The sequence below is a fragment of the Wyeomyia smithii genome, chromosome 1 (assembly GCF_029784165.1).
Source record: "Wyeomyia smithii strain HCP4-BCI-WySm-NY-G18 chromosome 1, ASM2978416v1, whole genome shotgun sequence".
In the NCBI taxonomy this organism is placed as follows: Eukaryota; Metazoa; Arthropoda; class Insecta; order Diptera; family Culicidae; genus Wyeomyia; species Wyeomyia smithii.
In genome coordinates this window covers 179,957,540-179,979,736 of record NC_073694.1, presented here as the reverse complement: position 1 = coordinate 179,979,736, position 22,197 = coordinate 179,957,540, and the positions used below count along the sequence as shown (strand labels likewise).

The 22,197-nt window shown below is 36.5% G+C and overlaps 1 protein-coding gene and 1 long non-coding RNA gene across 11 annotated transcripts in view; one reads left to right on the top strand and one right to left on the bottom strand.

Moving 5' to 3' along the window:
* The window catches only part of LOC129726185 (heterogeneous nuclear ribonucleoprotein R), a 118,550-nt gene that overhangs the window by 29,644 nt on the left and 66,709 nt on the right, over window positions 1–22,197 (top strand). For 5 of the 9 annotated variants that reach the window (XM_055682966.1, XM_055682956.1, XM_055682976.1 and 2 more), the window contains exon 1: window positions 8,214–8,452. The exons of 3 other annotated variants lie outside the window; for them this stretch is intronic. In XM_055682966.1, coding sequence (XP_055538941.1) covers window positions 8,410–8,452 — 43 coding nt within the window. In that variant the 5' untranslated portion in view covers window positions 8,214–8,409. Of the gene's footprint in view, window positions 1–8,213; window positions 8,453–20,250; window positions 20,492–22,197 lie in introns of those variants that run through there. One more of the 9 variants, XM_055682916.1, reaches the window with a different exon arrangement.
* Window positions 171–22,150, bottom strand: LOC129726220 (uncharacterized). Of its 2 annotated transcripts, XR_008728275.1 has the most exons (4): window positions 21,175–22,150; window positions 19,901–20,403; window positions 19,773–19,844; window positions 171–288 (listed from the first exon to the last, which is right to left on the bottom strand). It is a non-coding gene; the product is annotated as an uncharacterized LOC129726220 (long non-coding RNA). The 2 variants fall into 2 exon arrangements; XR_008728281.1 differs by lacking the exon at window positions 171–288 and having other exon boundaries at window positions 18,836–19,844; window positions 19,905–20,403.

The following is a 22,197-nucleotide window of genomic DNA, read 5'->3' as shown; positions in this document are numbered from 1 at the left end:
AGACCAGGAATGCAGTCAGGCAGTTTATCAAGCCTTCGTGCTTCGTTATCACAACAGACAGCTGCGAAGGTTTTTTTTTTGCTATGCCGTAATACTTGCTAATCTAGCTCGGCGAGAGGTGTTATTGTGCTTGCTTCCACCGTTACGGCTTTTTAATGTCATCTTCGTTCCCATAATTTAGCTTTGTGTATTTCTCTTAAAAACGTTTTCCTGTTTTTTATTCTTTGGTTGGTCTTAATCGGTTGAATTGTTTTGCTGCTGCTTTATGTTTTTATTTGTTGTGATTATCTGCGGAAAAAGATAAGTTAATTATTTTTATTTCATAAGTACAATGTTATATGGTTTCATTTCCAAATTGAAATCCCTCATAGAAACATCAAAGCAGGCTTGTAAACGGTCAACACTTTCATTTGATTTCGCTCCGTTGGTGTACGTCACAGTAGGCTTTCGCTTCCGATGTAGAACGACCGTCGACTTTCGCACAAAAAACAAAAGGTAGAATAACATTCGCGCATTGAAGAAATTCGTTTGGCGATAAAATTTGGTTTTATTTCTGTATTCTTATTTCTATTTCTGTTGAGAAACATTGTTACAAGATCAATGCTATAAGTGATTTCCAAAATCTTCGCACAAAACGTCAACAGAGGTGTAATCCTGAAGCTCGAACTAAAAATAGAAAAAATTATAGATTTTAAGCCATTTCTGTGAATTTTGGTGCCCCCAGCCCAAACATTACTCTACAGACTCGTCACTGCCGCTGCTGCTACTTTTTGTCCGACAGTCGCATCATCCTTTAGTGGAATGATTTGTTTCGGCAAAAGCAGGCTCTCATGTAGCTCAAAAAGCTGTTCTAAAAGACCACACTAGTTTTGTATCTGTATCCACATTTTTGTGAAGTTTTGTCTCCTCTCAGTTTCGCTAGATGCAAGACGCTTTCATGTTGGCAACCAGCGGAAAAAAGCGCAGATGGAGCTCTCACATACGCAACAATATCACTGGTATCGTGTTGCGACTTGTAGCGACAAGTGTATCTTTTTTTTCTGTCGATTGAAAGCAGATAGTGGAAGAAGCAGCGCGCCCTTAGTCTCGCATCAGTTTATTACGCCCTTTCAGGGTGCATATTGCAGTTATGCGGCTGGAAAAACAAAAACAACATTTTGTTTGTGGTGACAGACATGGGGATGGATTACGAATTGCTGCTGTGTAATAAAATTAACAACCGTCTTTGGTAATGCTTTCCCACATTTTTAATGAATGTGTAATGCATGTTTCTGAAATTTCTGTGCAAAGCAGAAGTTGAAGTTGAAGGCACTGAAATAATTTTTTTTCGGTCAAATTTCGAGCACGTCTTTGCAGCTTTGGAAACAGTGTGCAATGGCGCTTTTCAGCGCCTCAAAGTTATTGAAATGAAGTAGTTGATTTTTTTACCAAAACGTTGCAAAAAGTGGTGAAAACAGTGATTTTTTAAACAATCTGCTTTTTCAAATACTCTAAAGTCCGATATCCGCGTAAAAAAACTTCATTCGCTAAAGGTTTTTTATTATTTCTGCTAAATACTTTCAAAAAAGAATCAATAGCAGAGTTATTTACTCCTGCGAGTCGAACGGAATATAAAAAAGGTAGTTTCTTATCCGTTCTTGTGAATTCTAGTGCCCGAAGCTAGCTCAGAAGTGCGTCAAACTACCGCAGAGTAGTTGCTCACCGAGTTCGTCGCTTCTACTCTTACGTACAGGAAAACTATTTTTAAGTCTCAAAAGACTTTTCATACTCTCAAGCTTGCTAAGCGCGCCTAAATTTACAGGAATGGTTGAAAAGTTATAATCATTCGTTTTACTCCAGCTCGAGCTCTGAGCCATTGTTTTTTCTTGCTTTTGTCTACCAGTGTAAAGAATCTTCTTATGGCGACCCAGTTGAAAAAAACTGAAATAATGTTATCTTATAATCTTCTTTCAGACTTATTTGATTTTGCAACGCCAGCTTTGATTTTGCTACGCCAGCTTTTGTTCCGCGAGTAGTTTCATTCACACTTTAGTCTCCTTTTACGCGGATTTCAGTAGTTACGCATCTTTTACGTGAATTTCAGTAGTTAAGCATGGTTTTATACGCGGATTTCGGAATTTACGCAGTTTTTTACGCAGATTTCCCAAAAAAAAAAAAACAATTTACTTAATTCAATTACTGATTAGGCCTAACCTTTTTTTTTATATTCCGTTCGATTCGCAGGTGAACACTGCTTTAGATTTTTTTTCGATAATATAAAGCAGAAATAAATGAAAACCTTGAGCGAATGTAGTTTTTTAACGCGATTTTTTGACGCTCGGCGTATCGTACGTTTTTTATCACTATTAGTAACGTTTGACAGGAAAAAGTAACTATTTCAATTAAATAATTTTGGGGCGCTAAAAAGTGCCATTGCACAATGGTCCAGAAACCGAATACAGGGGAAAATTTGAGTATAGAACTCCATAACAATAGTTTAGATAAAAACTTTATACTTTAAAGTTGTTAATTATGATAAAGCGCTTATTTTTAATTTTGGATAAAATCAAGTAGGGTATCGGCTCTATTATCGTCAGGTTTTACCTATTATCGTCCGGGGGGTTAATGAAGTCATGAAGAAATAATATTTTTGTACGCTGCATTATGAAGAACCGTCATGCAAAAACAATTAACAATCTTGAACATCATTTACCCCTTGACGATAATAGGTAAAACCTGACGATAATAGAGCTTATACCCTATTTTACTTTTTTATCTTTACAGAGAGAAGGAAAATTTTCACACAAACATTGTTTTCGAACGGCTTTTAGGGCTTTTCAAGAGAAACAATTTGCAATTCTGGTAACGTGAATATCTCAATTCTACTCAAAGTTATTTTGGAGCATACAAAAAAAAATATATATGTTATTTTTCATATTTGAGTAAATTTTTTTTGAAAACATGACAAAAATTATGAAAACTTTATATTTACAAATGCTGGTTTTAAACTGAAAATTAGACTTCCAGCAATATAATTGCTAGGATCCTGGAAGCTTGTGTTGCTGCAAAAAGATTGAGATATACTGGAGAAAATGTCACTGCCGCTACTGCTGAATTTTGTTCGCTGGTCAGACCATCCGATAGTTAAGCAAAAGCAGGCACCCCAGAGTGTTCATTAATTTTTAGTTAACAAGGTATAATATTCTGTCGACCGTGTAAGGGAAATAAAGCGGAATTGAGCGACCAATCAGAGGTCATGCAATTGAATGGATGCGAAGATAATTTGCCAATCGATTGCTGCAAGAAGGAAGAAAATACGTTGAAAAATAGTTAACTTATGAGATGCTTATGATAACTTATGAGAAGGCTTTATGTGCCTTCATATACACTTCAAAAATTATAATTATCTGGGAGTGCGTTCTTTCTCTCTGGGGAGTTTATGACGTATAAAATCTGTCAATTTGTACTGGGTCCCAGGGCACTGTGGAATTGAGTTTATTGGCCCAAAACCCTTTTGCGGCATTTCGAATTGTACAACAGAAATGAAACTTAAACACTGGGAGAAACAACGGGTGACAGCCGACTGGATGGCTGTCAGAGGATGTCACCAGTCAAGAAGGGTAATAGAAGCAAAAATTACAGAAATAGCTATTAGAGCTCAATAAGTGGACACTCTGTATCTACCCAGGAGTCCTGTGAAAGGACTTATAACCGGGTACTGTCCGAGTAAATATCACCTACAGAACATTGATCGAGTTGAGGATGATATCTGTCGCTTTTGTAGCATGGAAAGCTGAACCTCGGAACATCTGCTATGCAGCTGAGGTGCGTTATACATGAAAAGAATCAAATTTTTCTACAAGAGTTGCTTACAATCTAGTGAAATTTGATCTGCTAATCATCGGAAGGTAATTGGCTTTAATAGGCTCCTTCTACCTGACTGGGAGCGTGTGGAGGCAACCGGTTATCCTATAGTTAGCACGTTTAGTAAGGGGGATATACTACAAAAGTTCTAAATAATGGACACAATTTACATTTTACGCTGGCTTCAATCGTATCTTGCGGATCGCCACATCGTGGTAAAAGTTGGAGACAACAGATCGCGAAAATTTCATGCTTCTTCCGGAATCCCACAAGGTAGGCACCTCGGGCCTTTAATCTTCATCCTATACTTCAACGATGTGAACTGCATTCTCAGTCGGCCAGAATATCTTTTGCCGACGACATGAAAATTTACGCCAAAGTGAGGTGCTCGGAGGATGCTCTCTATCTACAACATCAGTTGGAAAATTTTGCTAAATGGTGTGACATCAATAGGATGACTCTAAGTCCGGAAAAATGTTCTGTGATTTCGCTGACCAGAAAAAAGCGACCTGTTATGTTCGACTACCAACTCGGGGCAGTGCCGATTAAGCGTGAAGTAAATGTAAAAGATTTAGGAGTGCTGTTAGATAGTCAACTCACTTTTAAGGAGCATATCTGCTATATCGTTGCCAAAGCCTCGCGAAATTTGGGAATGATAATGAGAATGGCCAAGAATTTCAGGGACGTGTACTGCTTAAAAAGTCTATATTGCTCATTAGTTCGCTCGACGCCTGAATACTGTTCGGCAGTGTGGAACCCTCAATACTTTAATGGTGCCAACGGAATCGAAGCAATTCAGCGGAGATTTGTACGTTTTGCTCTTCGACATCTACCTTGGAACGATCCTCACCAACTCCCCAGTTACGAAAATCACGCGCAGCTCATCGGCCTTGACTCTTTGAAAGACGTGATCTTTCACGAGCTATGTTAATTGCTGATACCCTGATGGCGAGAACCGACTGTGCTGTAATACTAGGCAACATAAATCTAAACGTTAATTCCAGAGTCGTTCGGAATAACCTTTTCCTACGAATTCCGTTTCGTCGTACAAATTATGGGGCAAATGGAGCTCTCATTGGACTTCAGCGCGTTTTCAATAGTGTATCTCCCGGTTTCGACTACCATCTACCTCGCTCTAGTATTAGGAGTAATATTTTAAATATTTCCAGATACAATCATTGAGACCAGATTGAGTCTGTTGATGTTGAACGAATAAATAAATAAATATCGTTTAATTCTACAATGAAAAAAAAAGTATTTAAAATTGGTCATACCTCCGTTGTCCGTTTTTAGATTTTCATTTTGCACCCCTCCGTGAGAGACGTAGTTCTACGTCAAGAACTTATCAAAAACATGCTAACGCTGCTGGTAGGTTGAAAAAATACAGAAATATCTCAAAAATACTACATGAATGTGATTGGATACTCGACAAGAAAATAAAAATACTTGCCCAAAAGGCAATAAAAATCCATATAAAAGTCTAGCAAAGGGGATTGTGTATAAAACACGACCGCAACACTGCAGTCCACAAAGGCAAAAAGTGGAAATTGATTCCTTAGCGCCTTCTGCCTTTATCCAAGAACAATTGTTTGTAAGAATGGCCGGCATAATCACAAGGTGCCGAAATTCACTTGAAGCTTCCTATGATGAAAACACAAAAAAAAACTCCTTTGTTTCGAGAGATAACGGAATAGTTTTTTCGACAAAATTTTTATAATAGTTAAAAATATGAAACTTTGCTGAATTAACATAATACCTGTCTTAATTGGGCATAAAGTTATAGAGTATTTTTTATGGAAGTTATTTAAAATTTATAAACTTTTGTTAATTGTATTTTACAAGAAAACTTTGTTCTAAGGAATTGTTGGGATATACATAATACTCGTTTTCAACAAAGACCGCAAATCTCCAGGATATTTCCCTACAAAGTTATAGCATATTTTGGGTAACGAGTAACGAAAAAATAAACTGTTTCAATTAAATAATTTTGGGGTGCTAAAAAGTGCCATTGGTGGGCTACCGGCAAGTCTACTCAATTTCTCGTCATTGCGTGGGATGATTTTCCTTTTATTGCTATCACAGCATCATTTTTAGCCTGTTATCAGCTACTAAGTATTCCATTAAAGCTAGCAACGAGATAAACGGAATTTTCCCTTCTTTTCCGTGACCGAAATGGGGAATGGGGAATTTGTTTGCTGCTTTTTATGCTGCAGGCTTCCGAAGAAAACTCTTAGTGAAGGAGGTGCCTCGTAGACTAGGAAATGACATAGAAAATACTTGTCGCAAAATCGTTTATAAGAAGTCAAATCGTCGGGTGTGTTGAGAAATTAAGGCCGTGAGGCTGAGACTGAGAGTTTCGCCTGATATTTGGCTTTGTTTTCAGTTCTGATTCTCCCAGTTGGTCTCGAGGTACGATGCTAGCCAGTGCCAGCCACCTAACAAGCCAGTCGTCATGGGTTCGAGTCTTGGCTCGGGAGAAACTGTTAGTGTCAGTAAGATCGTAGCGCTAGCTCCGCAATTGTCCTGTACACTGAACAGTTGGCTGCAATGTCTGTGTATAGTAAAACAGAAAGTCGAGTTCCGAATAGAAATGTAGCGCCAAGGCTTCGCTTTGCCTTTTTTCAGTTCTGATCGGTCGAAATATGCATTCTACATTCAAAATAGAAATTTTCTTCATTCTGGTGGACGCACAGCTAATTTTTCAATCGGTTATTGCAAAAATGAAGGAAATCTTTTGAAAACTGACTGAGTTTTAAGCATTTGAATCTGAACAATTTTCGTGATGCTCTTGATGTTTTCGGTTTTTCAATGTACACCCCTATAATGTTACCGCAAAACGTAGTTTTACGTCAAAATCGGCTGAGCCATTGTTGAGAATTTTGAGTAATTTTATTTCATGACTTGTATTGTTCGTTCCAAGAGCTAAGCTGATTGAGCTTCTAAATTTATTACCCGTTAAAGGTTCAATAATTAAATTATACGTTAACAAAATTTGCATAGAATCGATTGGATACTCCGAAATGATTTATAATACCGTAGTACCAACTCCACGGTGCTTTTAATTAATAACTGAAAAGTTTTTTCTAAATCCTTCCTAACCTTTTCCCCCTTCCCCTCGGGCGAACGAAATGAAATAATTAATTAATGTCCCAGCTCTAAAAATAACACCCAATCTTAACTGTATTACTTCGATTGTGCGGCAGCAGGATCCCCTCGCTGCTGGGACGAACTTTGTGTGAATATCCCCAAAATTGTATTTTACGGGGTGCAACAAACCCTCACACACACTGACACACAGTGCTGCGCCACCGTCGAGGACGACGAATGCGAGGGTATGGGCATGTCTGCACTACAACCGACAATGGCGACGACGACGACGACGTCAGCCCCTAACCTACCCCTAACGTGACAGCGTTGATGCGAACTGTCAGACACATAACCACAGACGATGGTTTGGCTAGTTTGGCCAACAAATCAGTCTGATTTCGGCGGAACTCTGCTCGAAATCCATGCTTTTCCCTTCCGGATCGATTCCGCAGGGGTGAGGAATTCAAACGAACGCACGGAAACCCCGAGACAACCGACGCAGGGTAACCAATATCGATTTTGTCTGCTGTTTTTCGCCAAGTTTCCCATGGAAACCCCGTCAAGCTGCAGTTTTTCCACCGAACCGTTTCCGTCACCCCCACCCACGGCGGCACCATTACATAGCGCGCGTGTGTGCGGTGCGAGACGTCTAGACGGGGGTTTTATTTCCCATTTTCTCTTGGGCGCAGAGGACGACGAGGCGGGAGGTTGGGAAAAATCCTGTCGGCACCGATACACTGACACTTGGTTGACCGAGTGTTGGTGTGGAAACGGACCGGTGTTCCGCTGTTCGCGGCTGTGTGTGCGTGTGAAAGTTCGGAGGGTGGAATCTCGGTTTGCGCCCGCACCATCAGCCCCAGTACAGGTGAACTTTGGTTGTGGTGAGTTGTTCCGGGACTCGCGTTGCCGGAAAGCGTATCTCTGCAGGGTATCCAATTAGGGAGCATAATTTATCCGAATTGTAGGGTACAACCGGGGATGCCAAATCTAGCTCCGTTTTTGCTGCATTGCACAAAAGCAAATACGGTCGTTTGCCAAGATTTTCTGCAATCGGCAGCCGCTTGAAAGCATTGGCAGTTGGCCAAACATTATTGCTTTACATCCACAATCAGGCTTGTGCCGGAACAAAAGTTACGGGGTTGTTAATAGTGGAAATAGTAATTTGCTTCCACTGCATTTAAGTTGTTCCCTATCCCGTGCAGCGTCGCCGATTTTGGCGTTTTTCGATCGAAGCTTGCCATGATCGACGCCGCTCGGAATTTTCGCCTCATTTTCGGCCAGCTGTCAAACACGTCAGTAGGTGGTGGTGCGTTCGCTAGTATAGTGAAAATTGGCATAAAAAGTATTCGCTTTCACGTTCCGTGCTGGCCGGTCTCCGGCGTAGAAAAAAAATCGTGTGACTAAAAGCAGTGTTCGGAGCTTCAAATTGTGGAAGTGGAGTGTGATTTTGTACCTGTGCTAGAGCGGAAAGAAATCGGAATGGACTCGAAAGCAGTTACCGATGATGGGAGCTGCTCCACCGGTAAGACTATTGGTTTTATTTTTGATGATTTTTGGCGTATTATCCTCTTTAAACTGAGGGGTTGAGGATTGTAGTCACGGTGCACGTTTATTTTAGCTGGACGCCACGGACAAGTTAGTTAGTGCCAACATTGGGCTAACAACAACAGCAAGCTCAATAATTTAATGCTATTCTGGGTTTTCTCGAAGTGAGTAAATTCTCAACTAACGTTGGTTTCAATTCTGAACTGTTGAGCTTAAGTCATCTCCAAAGTTAAATTTCTCTCTACGATTATATGCGTGCTGGTTTCGTTTAATTTTTAGGCCCGTTTTAAATTGACTGTTTTTTTTTGACTATGACCGATATTGGGTCCATTTCGTTTTGTTCTATGGATTCGAAACATTTCTAAAGATTATAGATTAATAGACAGTTGTCTATCTGGAATAACTTTTTATATTATATTATAATCCTGCCTCTTTTTTCAGGTATTGCAATATTTTCGATTGCTGATTTATGTTCAAGTGATTTCAATTCTTTTTCTTTTCGTCTATGTCAAAATGACTACTGATTTTCATTGATTTTCAATATTATTTACATAGCGTTTTGATAATTCATGTTTGATTCAAATAAATTATTTAATTGTTTCATCTTGGTTGATATTTTTCAATTTTCTTTTAGTTTAAATTTGTATCCCAGTTTAAAAAACTCACGCATTTGCACTTTTGAATTGATAAACAGTAAAATACAACGAAAAGGACACAAATGATCAAAATGATAATACCTAATAACAAGAATTAGTTGAGTATCCTGCTTGTAGGAGCTTATGACCACTGCTACCATTAGTTGTGGCAATGTGGCAATGACAAAAATTATAAAAATAGAATAGTACATAGTAAAAAGGATAAAAACGACCAAAATTAGTAAATCGTAACTGAGTCGGTGAGGCAAATAAAAATTATTTGGAAATTTAAAAAAAAAAAACTCGAGAGTAATTGGCATTAAATTAGGGTGGTGAAACAATACTCACGATTCCTGGTAGTCAGAGGTGAACTACGCCAGATTTGAAATGATTCATCCTGATATTTATAAGTTTGGATATCGAAGCTTTATAATCGAGTAGTTTTTTCATGGTCACCATATATATCACTTGTACCGTTATTCAGAACAGCGATATGCATTGGACGGGTTTCATAATTTTCTGACGTTTGACTTTTGGTCATTTTTGTGATTTTTATCAGTTCAAGTCAATTTTGCTATTTTGAAATTTTCATTATTGTTATTTCTTAATATTCTCTATTATATTCTCTTTATTTCTTTTTTGTAATATTTGCTATTTTTGTAATTTTTAGTCATTTGATCATATTTGCTATTTTGAAATCTATTCGTCATTTCGATCGTTTTTATCATTTATAATGTTTTTGTAATTTCTGTCATTTCGATATTTTAATAATTATTGTCATTTTTTATTATTTTTATTGGACGTTTATATAATTTTTGTTGTTCTTTATGACTGTTTATCAATCTTTTATTACGCTTCAAATGCCTTCTCGATGGCATGTCAACGCCACTTGCAATAAATGTTTATAATCTGATTTAAAATATTTCGGCAAATTTATTTTAAAGCTTCGATATTTCAGCTTTGGTTAATTTTGTGACATTTTTGTTTTTATCAGTTTCGTCAAATTCGCAATTCATTATTTTTTATCATTTCTGCCTTTTTATTTCTTCTAATTTATGTTATTTGTTTTAGTGATTTGTGTCATTTTGGTCATTATTATTATTTCTATAATTATTGTCATTTGAGTCATTTTTATCCTTTTTGGTATTTTATTAATTTCTGTCATTTGTGTAATGTTATCATTTATATTGTTTTTTTTTTTAATTTTTAATTTTTATCATTTTTGTTGATCTTTATGATTATTATGGTTATTACATTATGTTTTTAAAATATTTTGGCAACTATTTTTCAAAGCCTCGATTCGTTTGTGAACGATTATACAGGGTGTTAGGGAGCCGACTTGACATCCTTTAAGGGGTGATAGAGGACCCTATTTGATTAAAAAAATCCTACGCATATGGCCAAAATATAATTTTTTTCAGTTTTCGGTTTTGTTTGCCTTTAAAGAGGCCTAGCACAAACGTATGATACCTAACTGAAATTTTCTCCATAAAATGTGTGATAAACATGAATTTTGTTTTTAACTAAATTAAACATTGAACTCTACTCTACAAGTTGTTTTTTGACACCAAGCATCTAACTCTTTCAGTTTAGCTGCTATTTCACTTCAAAAGCAATGAGATGCGTCTTCTGTCAACGACGCGTCTACGTCGCAGAAAATAGTGAACCTTACAATAGTAAATAAAGGCGCAGCTTTTTTTTGTATATGGTTTTCTTGGGAAAATGTTTGATTGACTTTTAGTTGTGTTTTTTATGTTTAATTGAAATTTCAAAAGATATCAAGTAGAATGAGAAAATCTGTTTTTTTACAACAGATTCACAATGTTTTGCTAGCGAATAACACTATAGAGGTGGAAAATTTTTCTGGATAATTATGTAAATTTTCGATAAATCTCTCTGATTATTTTTTAATAATTTAATAATCACTTATGGAAAACATTTCAAAATCTTTTTGAATTGTTTAATATGTAAGAACTAATTTTTCTGTGTCTTTTAATAACTTTGCGCAAGATTCCGATATCTTCTGCTGGCTTACTTTGTAAATATAAATTTATGTAATTTTAACAGTAGCTAGAAAAGTTTTTTGAGGTTGTTATGAAGTAGATTTGGTGATATTTTCTGATAACTTTGTTCGTTACTATGACTTAAAGATGTCATTTTGTGCTATTAGTAATTTTTCATTGAATCTCGACTATTTTTGAAAAATGGTTTATGTAAAAAGTATTGATGTTTACAAATAGTTTTAGAGTCAGAACGATTTATTTATTCGATGGGATATCTTCGTCAAAAATATAGATAATAATTTTGTCTTTCCCAAAAAATTGTATACCGCAAGAACAAATTTTCTTCAAAAGAAAAAAATAAAATAAAAAAATATGTTTTGAAAAGTTTATACAGTGACGTTTCGATTATATCACGTTCAAAAAATATTTTCGCGTGATATGTAGGAGACATATTTTTGATGCAAATTCATAACCTATAACCTATTAAAACGATATTTCAAGTGCATGTTCTCAACTGTTTATTAACTCAACATAACCAGTCGAAGTTTAATGTAACATATAACAACTCAAGAATATATGTAAAGAACTATTGATTCCATCCTCCTAGAAAACGGTGGTCTAAAGAAAAGTTGTTCAGGGACTTGTGAAGGCTTTTATTTGCTGCAAAGTTTGTTCGATATTTGACTGCATGTAGTTTTGAGCAAGGATGTAACTTATCTCTCGCGCTCATATTTTTTGCAACCCGATAGCTCATTTGACAGGTACAATTCTGAACAACTTCGTATGATGAACTCGAAGTCCTCAAGTAGTACTCCAACTTTGTCGAAGAGTACTACTCGTACTCAAACACCGGAGCCGTGAGAGCACATTCAAAAAAATTCCGGTGTTTAAGTACGAGCAATACGCTCTTCGACAAAGTTGTAGGAATACTTGAGGACTTAAAATTCGGTTGGGAAAGAAATGAGCACGAGGGTCAATTTACATCCTTGGTTTCGAGTATTATGGATCTGATTAACCTCGTGAATCCAACCATTTAGGCAGTTATCGCATTCAGCAAAGTTGTTCAGAGAGCCAAGAGATTTTATTTGTTAAACAGTGTGCATGTTGCTTTGAAAGTTTTGAACATCACCTATCTGCTGCGGTCTTTAGTAAAATTGTTCGAAAGATCATGTTGAAAACTTTGTTGAAGACCGCAGTTTCCCAGAAGGATGGAATCTTAGTTTAGGTCAGGATCGAAATACGAAGAATTGCGTGCACACTAGCACCACATAGAGGTGCAATTCCATATTAAACTTTTTATCATTCAGAAACCTTTGGTATTTTGAACAACTTCGCTGAAGACCGTAGCTTACTAGAGCATAAGAATCACGGGATAAGTTAAGGTCAAAATATGAAGAACTGCGTTCACACTAATGCCACTTAGCGACAGAATTCTGCCCTGAACTGTTCATCAATCAGAAGCCCTCGACGTTGGAACAAATTGGCGGAAGACCGTAATTTTCCAGTCGTAAATTTTAATGATTCATCAGTCAATAAAAGAACTCTTCCTTAAGAGTAGCGATTGTCTGAAAACTCTCTGACAATTTTGCACTGCTAGATAACACCGCTAGGTAAATTAATTCGTGTTTTAATAATATTTTTCATTTTTCTCGGAAAAGTGATGAAACCTAAATGCTCTGCGTGATAAATTCGAGTGATAAAAACGAAACGTGAAAAAAACACGAACCGTGATAAAATCGATACGTCACTGTATTTTATAATTTAGTTTTTTTTCCTTCAAAAATACTTCAACATGTTGGCCAAACATCATGAATAAATGCGGAAAAAATAGTTTTTTTTGGAAAAAGTATTCATCATAAGACAAAAAAAAACTTTAAGGAAAAAAACACAAATACATACCTTTGTTTATACAAAGTATCGCAAAAATCTCACATTTTCAAAACTTTCTTTTTCTACGAAAACTACACAATATTAGTTGAACATTTGAATTCAATCAAGCTTGAAAAAAAAATTACAAAAATTTAAATTTTTAAATTTTTCACCGTATTTTCACTGTTTTGATTCAAACTTCAAAAAGTCGCAAACTTTGAACACTTCACAATAAAAATCGAATTATTATACCTAATTTAATAAAAAGCACGATTATTATATACCTTTTCGTTCCTTGAAATGTCCTTCACCCAGTGATGTATAGGGTAATCGCTCCTTTATTCATCTCAGTACCTTTATTCATCTCATCACGCCTTGTTGACCAATTTATCGTCAAATTTTAACAATAATCTTACATTCAAACCCGCTATAATTTTTTTGTGCTACAGTTCTTAAATGTTTACATGTTATTTTATAGATTGACACAATAGTAGCTAGTAAATAAGACATGAATGCTGATGCCGAAGCTTGTATGACAAAAACGATTTATGTTCTGTAACAGGTTTGTGATTAAATTTGTCGTGTAATTTTGTAATTTTATATTGTCTTGTCTCCTAAATTCAGGATTCGTTTTATTGATGAAAGACTGCGAAGCCGGAAAACACCCCTTGATAAAATCCCTCAGTCGATAGCATAAAGTGCAATTCCTAATTCTTTATTGTAGGGCCACTTCCGGGGGATCAGCAGGCGTTGAAAAAAGTGACAGTCAGTATTCAGACGGTTTGCATATTTATCTCTTAGCGATTACATTGAAATGTTCGGAGTTTGAATCAAAGACGATTCCTAAATTCTCCTTGTTTTCATGTTCAAAATGTGTTAAATTCTATATGAATAGCACTTAATTGCCAGAAGAAGATCGATCCAGAGTCGAAGCCAGATAAGATCGAAGAGAAAGTTCATTTTATGTTGATTTTAAAGTCCAATAATTACATCATAACTGAGATGTTCGAAATTCGATGCTGTACTGTATATTTTTTGGAGTGAAAGAAATATATTATCAACAACTTTGCCGAAGACACTATACCAAACAAACAAACCGTTTCAACGATAAAAATATTTAAGCATGAACAGACAGTCGGTTCAGAAAAAAAACTCCTGAAGTTAGGTTTCCGTTTCCCGTTAGCAGAAGAACTAATGAATGGAATTGGAGTGCCTTAAAGTGATAAAAACATTTTTAGCGCCAACACGGTTAATTTGATTGAAAAGTGCCTTCGGCAAAGTTGTAAATAATAATTTTGTCATTCAAAAAAAAAAAAAAGAAAAAAACAGACTCTCTAGAAAAAAATCAAAGAATAATTTATTTTTAGAAATTTTTTTCAATTTATTAATAGTCAACCATCAATGTTCAGCCAACATTTTGCAGCTTTCGTGGTGAAAACTAAAGTTTTTTTAAAGTGAGTTTTTCTTGGATTTTTTTTTATTATAATTTTTTTGTTTCTTCCTTCAAAACTTCATTTTATCTTACGATGTTTATTATTTTCTGAGAGGAAAAAAATACTGTCTACAATATCGCCAGAGACATTATACCAGTCAATCAATCCGCTCTGAGTTTATTTTTTTTTCTTGTTTTTTTTTTTGGAAATTCTTTTATCTCCGTTACCTTATGATCGGACAACCAATGTTTACATTTTTTTTGTAATTAATGATTTTTAGTTTAGGGCCTATTGAGATGATTTAATTTTAATTTGTTTTTGTTGAAAAAATTTTTTTGATAAAAAGTCATTCGAAGGACTACAAAAATAAAGAAAATGTAAAAAACAAGTTAAAAAAGAAATAAAAAAACTAAAAAAAAATTATAAAAAATAAAAAATGTTTTTTCAACCTCAATTATAAATTGTTCAAATCTTTTCGAGGAGTTTCTTCAGTGAAATATTTTTTGCAATACTTCGATTGTTTGTGAATGATTATGAGATTGTATTTTGGAAAACATTTTTTGTCTATTGATGACTTTCAAGGGCCTTCTGGTTGATGTTTATTGACACTTGGACCGATATTTGCCAGTAATTTCCAATGATCTCTCATAGTTCCATTGACAACTGTTTGGTTACTTTTGGACAGCATTTCAGTATATTTTTGATCACACTGGTCAACAAAAGTGAAAATGTTGCCCCAAAGCTCAAAATGGTTGTAGCTTTTCAACGATTCCTGTGAATTTTCGTGCCCCTAGTATATGCAGAAATGCGTCAAAGTGCGGTAGAGTAATTGCACCTCACTCATTCAAATCTCTGAAAAAAGGTATCTTCACTAAGGGTACCAAAATTCGCAGTAATGGTTCAAAAGCTGCAAAAAAAGATCTATCAGTTTTTTTGATTTAATCATGAGCAAAATCGCTACGAATGGTCTTTATTGAAAAATTCTAGGCCCATATTTTTTATCCTTTGGAGAGACACTTTCTGAAATAAGGTGGCTCAAAAAATCCTCTTTTTTAAAAATCTATAATTTTCAAAAATTTGTAACTTTTGATTTATTAAACCGATCAAGAATCTTTTGGTATCAAACTAAAGGTAAATAGTGTTTCGAATAACAATTATTTACGAAAATTATACAAACAGTATTATGCCGTTTCGGTGGATTCAAGACCCAGGAGACGTTTGATTTGTCATTTGATTTTTTTTTTGGGATACCTTAGGAAATTTTACATAGAATTATCGAGTTTTTACGGAAATTTACCTCTATATTTTGAAGATAGAACTTTTTTAATTTTTACTATCCATAACACTGGTCGACAAAATGAAAAAATGTGTACTACAAAAGCTCAAACCGGAAAAGAAGTAAATGATTATAGCTATTCAACCATTCCTATGAATTTTGGTGCTCCTAGCCACCAACATTTTTGCAGAGGTTTAAAAAAGTTTTTTCGTAAGCATAACGTAGAAGCGATGAGCCCGGCAAGCGATTGCTATGCGACAGTTTGACGTAAGTTGACGTATTTCTACACTGGCTAGAGGTACAAAATTCCACAGAAATGGTTAAAGAGCTATACTATTTCTAGAGCAACTGGTTTGAGCCTCAGGGCAGCACGTTTTTTCGCTTTTGTCGACTAGTGTTATTTATCATTTCCATGCAAAAAAAAACTATCTGAAGTTTTGCTTGCTCCGATCGTGCTTAAAATCACAAAGGTTGGGTTTCATTGAAAAATTCTAGACCCGTATATTTTGTCCCTTAAGACGACACTTTCCAAAATAGAGCAGCCCAAAAATCGAAAAAACGACAATTTTCAAAACATTGTAACTTTTGAGCCATTGAACCGATTTTGAATCTTTTGGTGGCATATGAAAGGTGAAAAATGTGTTCCTTTTATAATCACTAACATCTTGAAATATTTTTCAAATTTTACATCCGTGGCTCTGAGATTGAAAAATTGGGTGACCCAAAAAATCAATTTTTGTAAATCCACAATTTAAAATAAATACCTTTTCGTTTAATTTTGAATTTTTTGGTGTCAAATTAACGATAAATAATGCGCTTTTTAAGGTAAAAAATCGTGATACAAACCATAATTTGCCGTTCGAGACCGAAGAATCCCAGTTTTTGATATTTTTTTTGCGATTCCTCAAGAATTTTCGTGTTTAATTTCAAATATTTAAGAAACTATATAGTTTTATTACGGAGAAAGATTTTTTTCAATTTTCAATACCCACCATAACCCTCAAGCTATTCAAATGCAGTATGGTGATACAAACCGTACTTTGCCGTTTCATAGTGGTCGGAGGCCGGCAAAAATCTAGAACTTTTATGTCAATGTAGTTGATGTTTTGAAGGAAATAGGGCTTTTTCAGTCTTAACGGTGGATCAGAACGCTACTTTGTTTTATGTCCGACGTTTCGGCCTTTGGACTTGGCCTTCCTCAGGGGATCTACAAAGTTATTAAAACAAACTGTTTCAGTAAATTTGTAGATTCCCTGAGGAAGGCCAAGCTCGAAGGCTGAAACGTCGGACATAAAATGCAGTAACGTTTTGATCCACCTTTATAACTAAAAAAGACTGAAAAAGCCGGATTTCCAGTTCAAGTCGTCTTTGAATTTGGTTGATGTTTTATATTTTTCTGAATTTTTTTACACTCTTTCGGTTCGGAGAATCGGTTGATATGCCGATTTTTGGCAGCACTTTAAATGTTGCTGTGTCAGACAATTTCGAGGATTTTTATGTTCGAAAATCATCATTTCAGGCTTAACTTCAAACACCTGTGACTCCTACAATTTTGATCCGCTTTTGGATCAATAAGTTTCGTTTTGAAGGAAAATTTATGTAATTTTCTCAAAAATAACCTTAATCATGCTCATAACATATTGCTGAAAGGCTGAAAAACATGCATTTCAAAAGTCATGTGTACCGTGCAGTCTCGTGAAACAGTTCGGAAAGATAGGAGAAACAGCAGTCTATGGGGAACTTTTCGTTCTTTTCGAATTTCCGGGACCCTATTTGCACATCGTTGCTTAAAGGACTGAATAATCGTCAATCCTAAATACCTCCATTTTTCCATTAAAAGATTTTAAATCAGTTAAACGGCTGAAAAGTTACACATTTTTTAAAACAAGATTGTCTATTTTTGGACAACCCTAATTCAATAAGAAGCACCCAAAAAATCAAACAATAAAAAAAAAACGAGTCAGAAGTTTTCCGTTAAAGAGCAAGTATACCAATGTTGAGCATGATCTGAACAAAAAAGAAATCTGTTAATAAGAAAGGTCTAATAACAGTATTTAAGGTGGATGACATTTTCTGACATCAGACATGAGTTCAGCACCACAAAACCGGCTTTATGTGTCATTTTCAATAATTTTAGAAAGACCTGTTTTTTCCCACTTTTGTTTGGAAACCTGCCGCTGTGCGTTTTGGAGGGTTCAAGACCCAAGAGACCCTATCGTTTGATATTTCTACATTGAGGGACCTTTTTTTCTATGGAGACGCATGGTGGTCAAGGAGGATATTGAAGATAAAAAAAATAAAAAAATTCTTTCTCCAAAAAAAAAACTGTGTTGAAATGTCACCATTTGTGGCAGAGCACACAATATAATTTCTGAATAGATATTAGTACATAAATAAATCATTACAAGCATTCCTATCCCTATAAAAAAAATAAAAAAAATATTATCTATCTCCAAAACTAAACAATACACCTCCGTAAAAATTTTATAATTTACGCAAAATTTTCTGAGGAATCTAAACAAATTACGATTGGCTCTCCTGGGTCTCGAATGACGAATTATATAATGATTTTTCCATAATTACTGTTGCTCCAAGTGAAGTTTGGAAATTTTACTTAAAAAGAACGCTATTCATCTTCAATTTGGAATCAAAATAATCGGTTAAAACGCTGGGTACCGTGATACCAATCTTTCCTCCAACACGCAATAGCTTTGCAGATTTAGACAAAATATCAGATTATGAATATTATTAATTTTTTGTTGAAGACGCAAAATTTGGAGGTGAAAACCTAGAACATCAGAGAATATCAGAGAAATTTGTTTCACTTGAACGGCTCTTCAGTAAAACGGATTTCTAGCATAAAAGGACCTCTACTCTTTTGTTTCATATTCGATCGAATACTTTTTTTACTGGGATTTCAGAGTTACGTTCATCTATGTTGCATTTTTTTGTGCTGAATGCTGGAAAATATCAGGGAATGTATTTCAGAGATTATCAGGGGAATTTCATGTTTTTTGTACTTGTGACAGAAAATTTTAAAATTTAAACAATTTTGTTTGTTAGTTATTTCAGCTATTAGCAAGTATTAGCAAAGTATGAACTTTTACTAAAGTTGTCTATAAAAGAAAATAGTTGCTATCGTAGCATCATTTTTGTGGCCTAAGTTCGTAACATTACACCAAAAAACGTGGTGGAAGACCGGAAACCAATTGGCTGAACCCTGAGGCTGCCTTTAATTCCTTCCTGTTTTAGTTATTTTCTTGTCTTTTTTAATCCTTATTGATGAGTTTTTAAGACACTTTAATAGTTATTTCCTACTAATCATGAACAGGATTTGAGAGCTTTACTTCATCTTTTATTGTACATCTTTCGCAACCTAACATAATGACTCTAATAAATTTTGTTCCCATTTTTTGCTTCATTGTTTTGCTTGATTCGTGTCCACTCTCCGATGATTTTCTAATGATCTGTTAAGAATTTATCTTTTAATAACTCTTTGGTAACTTTTGAAAATTTTGAAAAAATTTTTGCAACTGTTATTATAAGTTAACTATTATTTCAAGAAGAACAGTTATTTTAACTAGCTCTTAATTACTTTACGAAATTTTTTTATAGAGACATGTCATGTTTTTTTTTGTCTTCTTGTCTTGTCTTCTCCCTAAGATAATTGTCCATTGTTGACAGAAAGCGTTTTGGGGCTGTTTTTTAACCAGCGAAGACTAGGTATCCATAATTGAGAATAATTCACTACATAAAGAGTAAAGAATTTGACAACAAATTAAGTTAAACAAATACGTTCTCAATCTTAATATTTTTGGGGAAAAATATAGTTATTCTGTCAATCCTATAAATGTAACACATGGTCGAAAAAATCATCTTCGAATACTCTGACATTTTCAAATAATATCGCCCGTCTACTGGCCGCTTGTTTATTTACAAGCCTCAATCGTTACTCCAAATAGGTAAACATCCCCCCAGAAGCAAAACATAACCTCACCCAGATTAGCCCACTTTCGGTGCCGCTGATAGCAACTGCATCAAGTGCAGCGCAGGCCACACGGGATCTCAAATCTTTTCTCACCTGTGAGAAATATCAGCACAGCACGCCAAGAGGTCCTGACCGTATCGAGACAAAGAAGACGTCCACACGATCCTGTGAATCAAACATAATTAATTTGGCAAAAGCGCGAAAAATCTTAACATGTTCACCTACTGCTTCGTCCTTCTTCTCTTGCCTCCTTCCTTGCGAAAACCTCCCCCTCGGAACGCAAGATCGCAAGAATCAGCATCGGCTAGCGTTGATTGGTTGGCGTGTAAGCGCGGCTTTTTTCTCACTTTTACTACATACAAGGTACATTCTTCAATCCCCTCCTCCCAGCTCATCCTCCTCCTCCTGCTTCTCCACCACTCGAGCATGTGCTGCGTATAGTGTTCATCATCATCGCCATTCGTGACGCGCCAGCAGGGAAGGGGAGGAAGAAGCGGTAGCTAGCCGAACGATGGGGTGGAGGCGGTTTTCACACTCAAACTAGACTAGAGCGCTAGGCAGGCAGGATGGAGTCCACCAGTTGCTAGTAGTAGCAAAGTTCATAGTACCGTACGCGCAGTTCATAGCAGACGGAATCGTTCTGCTGCGGAATTTGGCTTTTGTCCTAGCGGGCGTTGAGTAGTCGGTCGGATTTCCGTTGGAGAAGGCGTTGCAGAAGCGGGCTCTGGAAGAAGACGAAAGACGGAACTTTTAGGCGCTTTTTTGAACGTGGTTGAGAATGAAAATGGGGACTTCTGACCAGCTAGCAATCGGTAAGTTTGAAACATGAGCGATTTGTTGTTAGAGGCAGAACAGATGATTTTCTGGGGATTGTCGTAATTTGGTGTACTTAAAACGCGTGTATGAAGGTCATTATACCCGGGGTCGTTGACCTGGCAGATTTGGGCAGGCTTTTTATACGTGTGTATGGGAAAGCGGTTGCTGCCAACATGATGATTTTACGTGTGTGTGGGACCTGCTAGCTCTGCCTCGGTCGGTGACGACTGCGAGAGTTTTTGTGTATTATGTACCCCAAGCGGTCCAGAAAATAAACGGTACAGTAGAATGGGCCTCCCAACGTCCAGGAAAGATGGCCACTCGGCTGTGGAGACAATACGGAAACGGTGCGACACTGGTGTGAGTGTACGAAACATGTTTTGAAGCGAGCCAACAAAAAAAAAGATGAAAGAAAATTGCAAAAGTCGCGAATTTTGTAGCCAAGCAAATGTGCGGTGGAGGGCTAATTTCATAGGATGGTATGGGTGTGCGAATTGGTTTCTCTCATCGTACACACTGTACCCACACAGCGACATTGTTTCGTTGATCTGTTTTTTCGGGGGTTTTCTCCCCATCCTGTCACCCACTAGCCACTTCTGCCCACTTCCAGGAGATGGGGAGGAAGGCAAGCTTGTTGAATTCGAACGTTCGTACACGCATACCAACGCAAACCACTCACCAAATCGTACCCAATCATTTAATCTTGGATTCCGGTTCACCCAAAACGTCAGATTATATCACGTAATCGTGGACCACCGCGTCTGTCTTTCTTTGCTTTTCTTTGGAATAATTCGCAAACTTTTTTTCTCTTATTTTGCAAACTGCCTCTTCCGTCCGTTGGCATCGGTTCGAGAGTTGATTGGCTTCTTTTCGGGCCAAGTTCAGCCGCGAAATTATGTTACGCACTTGATTTCGCCACCATCAAGAAGATGGCTTCTCACTGGTGTTGGTGTGAATGAGAATCGCGCGAAGTGAAGTTTTGGACGGACATAATCCGAAGGGAAATGCCTTCCAAAAGGGTTAAGGCTGATACCCTCCAACCCGTAATATGTTCCGTAACCAATTTGGACTCTAATACAGGTTCCAGTAGCAAATGATACACTTCTAAAAAGTTCAGTTGCTTCGCAAGATAGACCGAAAATGGCGTCCATCAAAGAACTCACGGTAGTACAAGACAGAGTCGGCTTAAGGATCGCAAAATTTTCGGAAACTACATGCTTTTGAACGCGCTAAAACATATTTCTTGATCGGGGATAATCGCTGCACTTTCACTAGGGGGCGTTCCACGCGCACACCACAGATAAGACTAAAACCAAAAAGTAGGTCACACTCGCCATTTGCACTAAACAACACTTATCTGACCCCCTTTTCGAACTGGAACTTTTTTCTCTTTTTCCATCTCCACGCGCACCTAGCGCCTGAACTTGAACCACTTTATTACTCTGCTGCTGCGGTGGCGCAACGACAAAACTGCGAATTGTATCCGATTTGCAAACACTTTCGCTCCCGTGTCCTAAGATCCGTTCGAAACGCAGAAACTTCCACAACTGTCGGCGGCGATTTCACTTTCCGTGGCTCATACCTCGGTCGGTCGGTTGATTTTGGCAGTGTGATGCGAAATCTGAACTGCAAAAAAAAAGGCACACACATATTGCCAATCCTTCGTTCCCCCGCCCGTCGTCGTCAAAACGCAACTACGCGA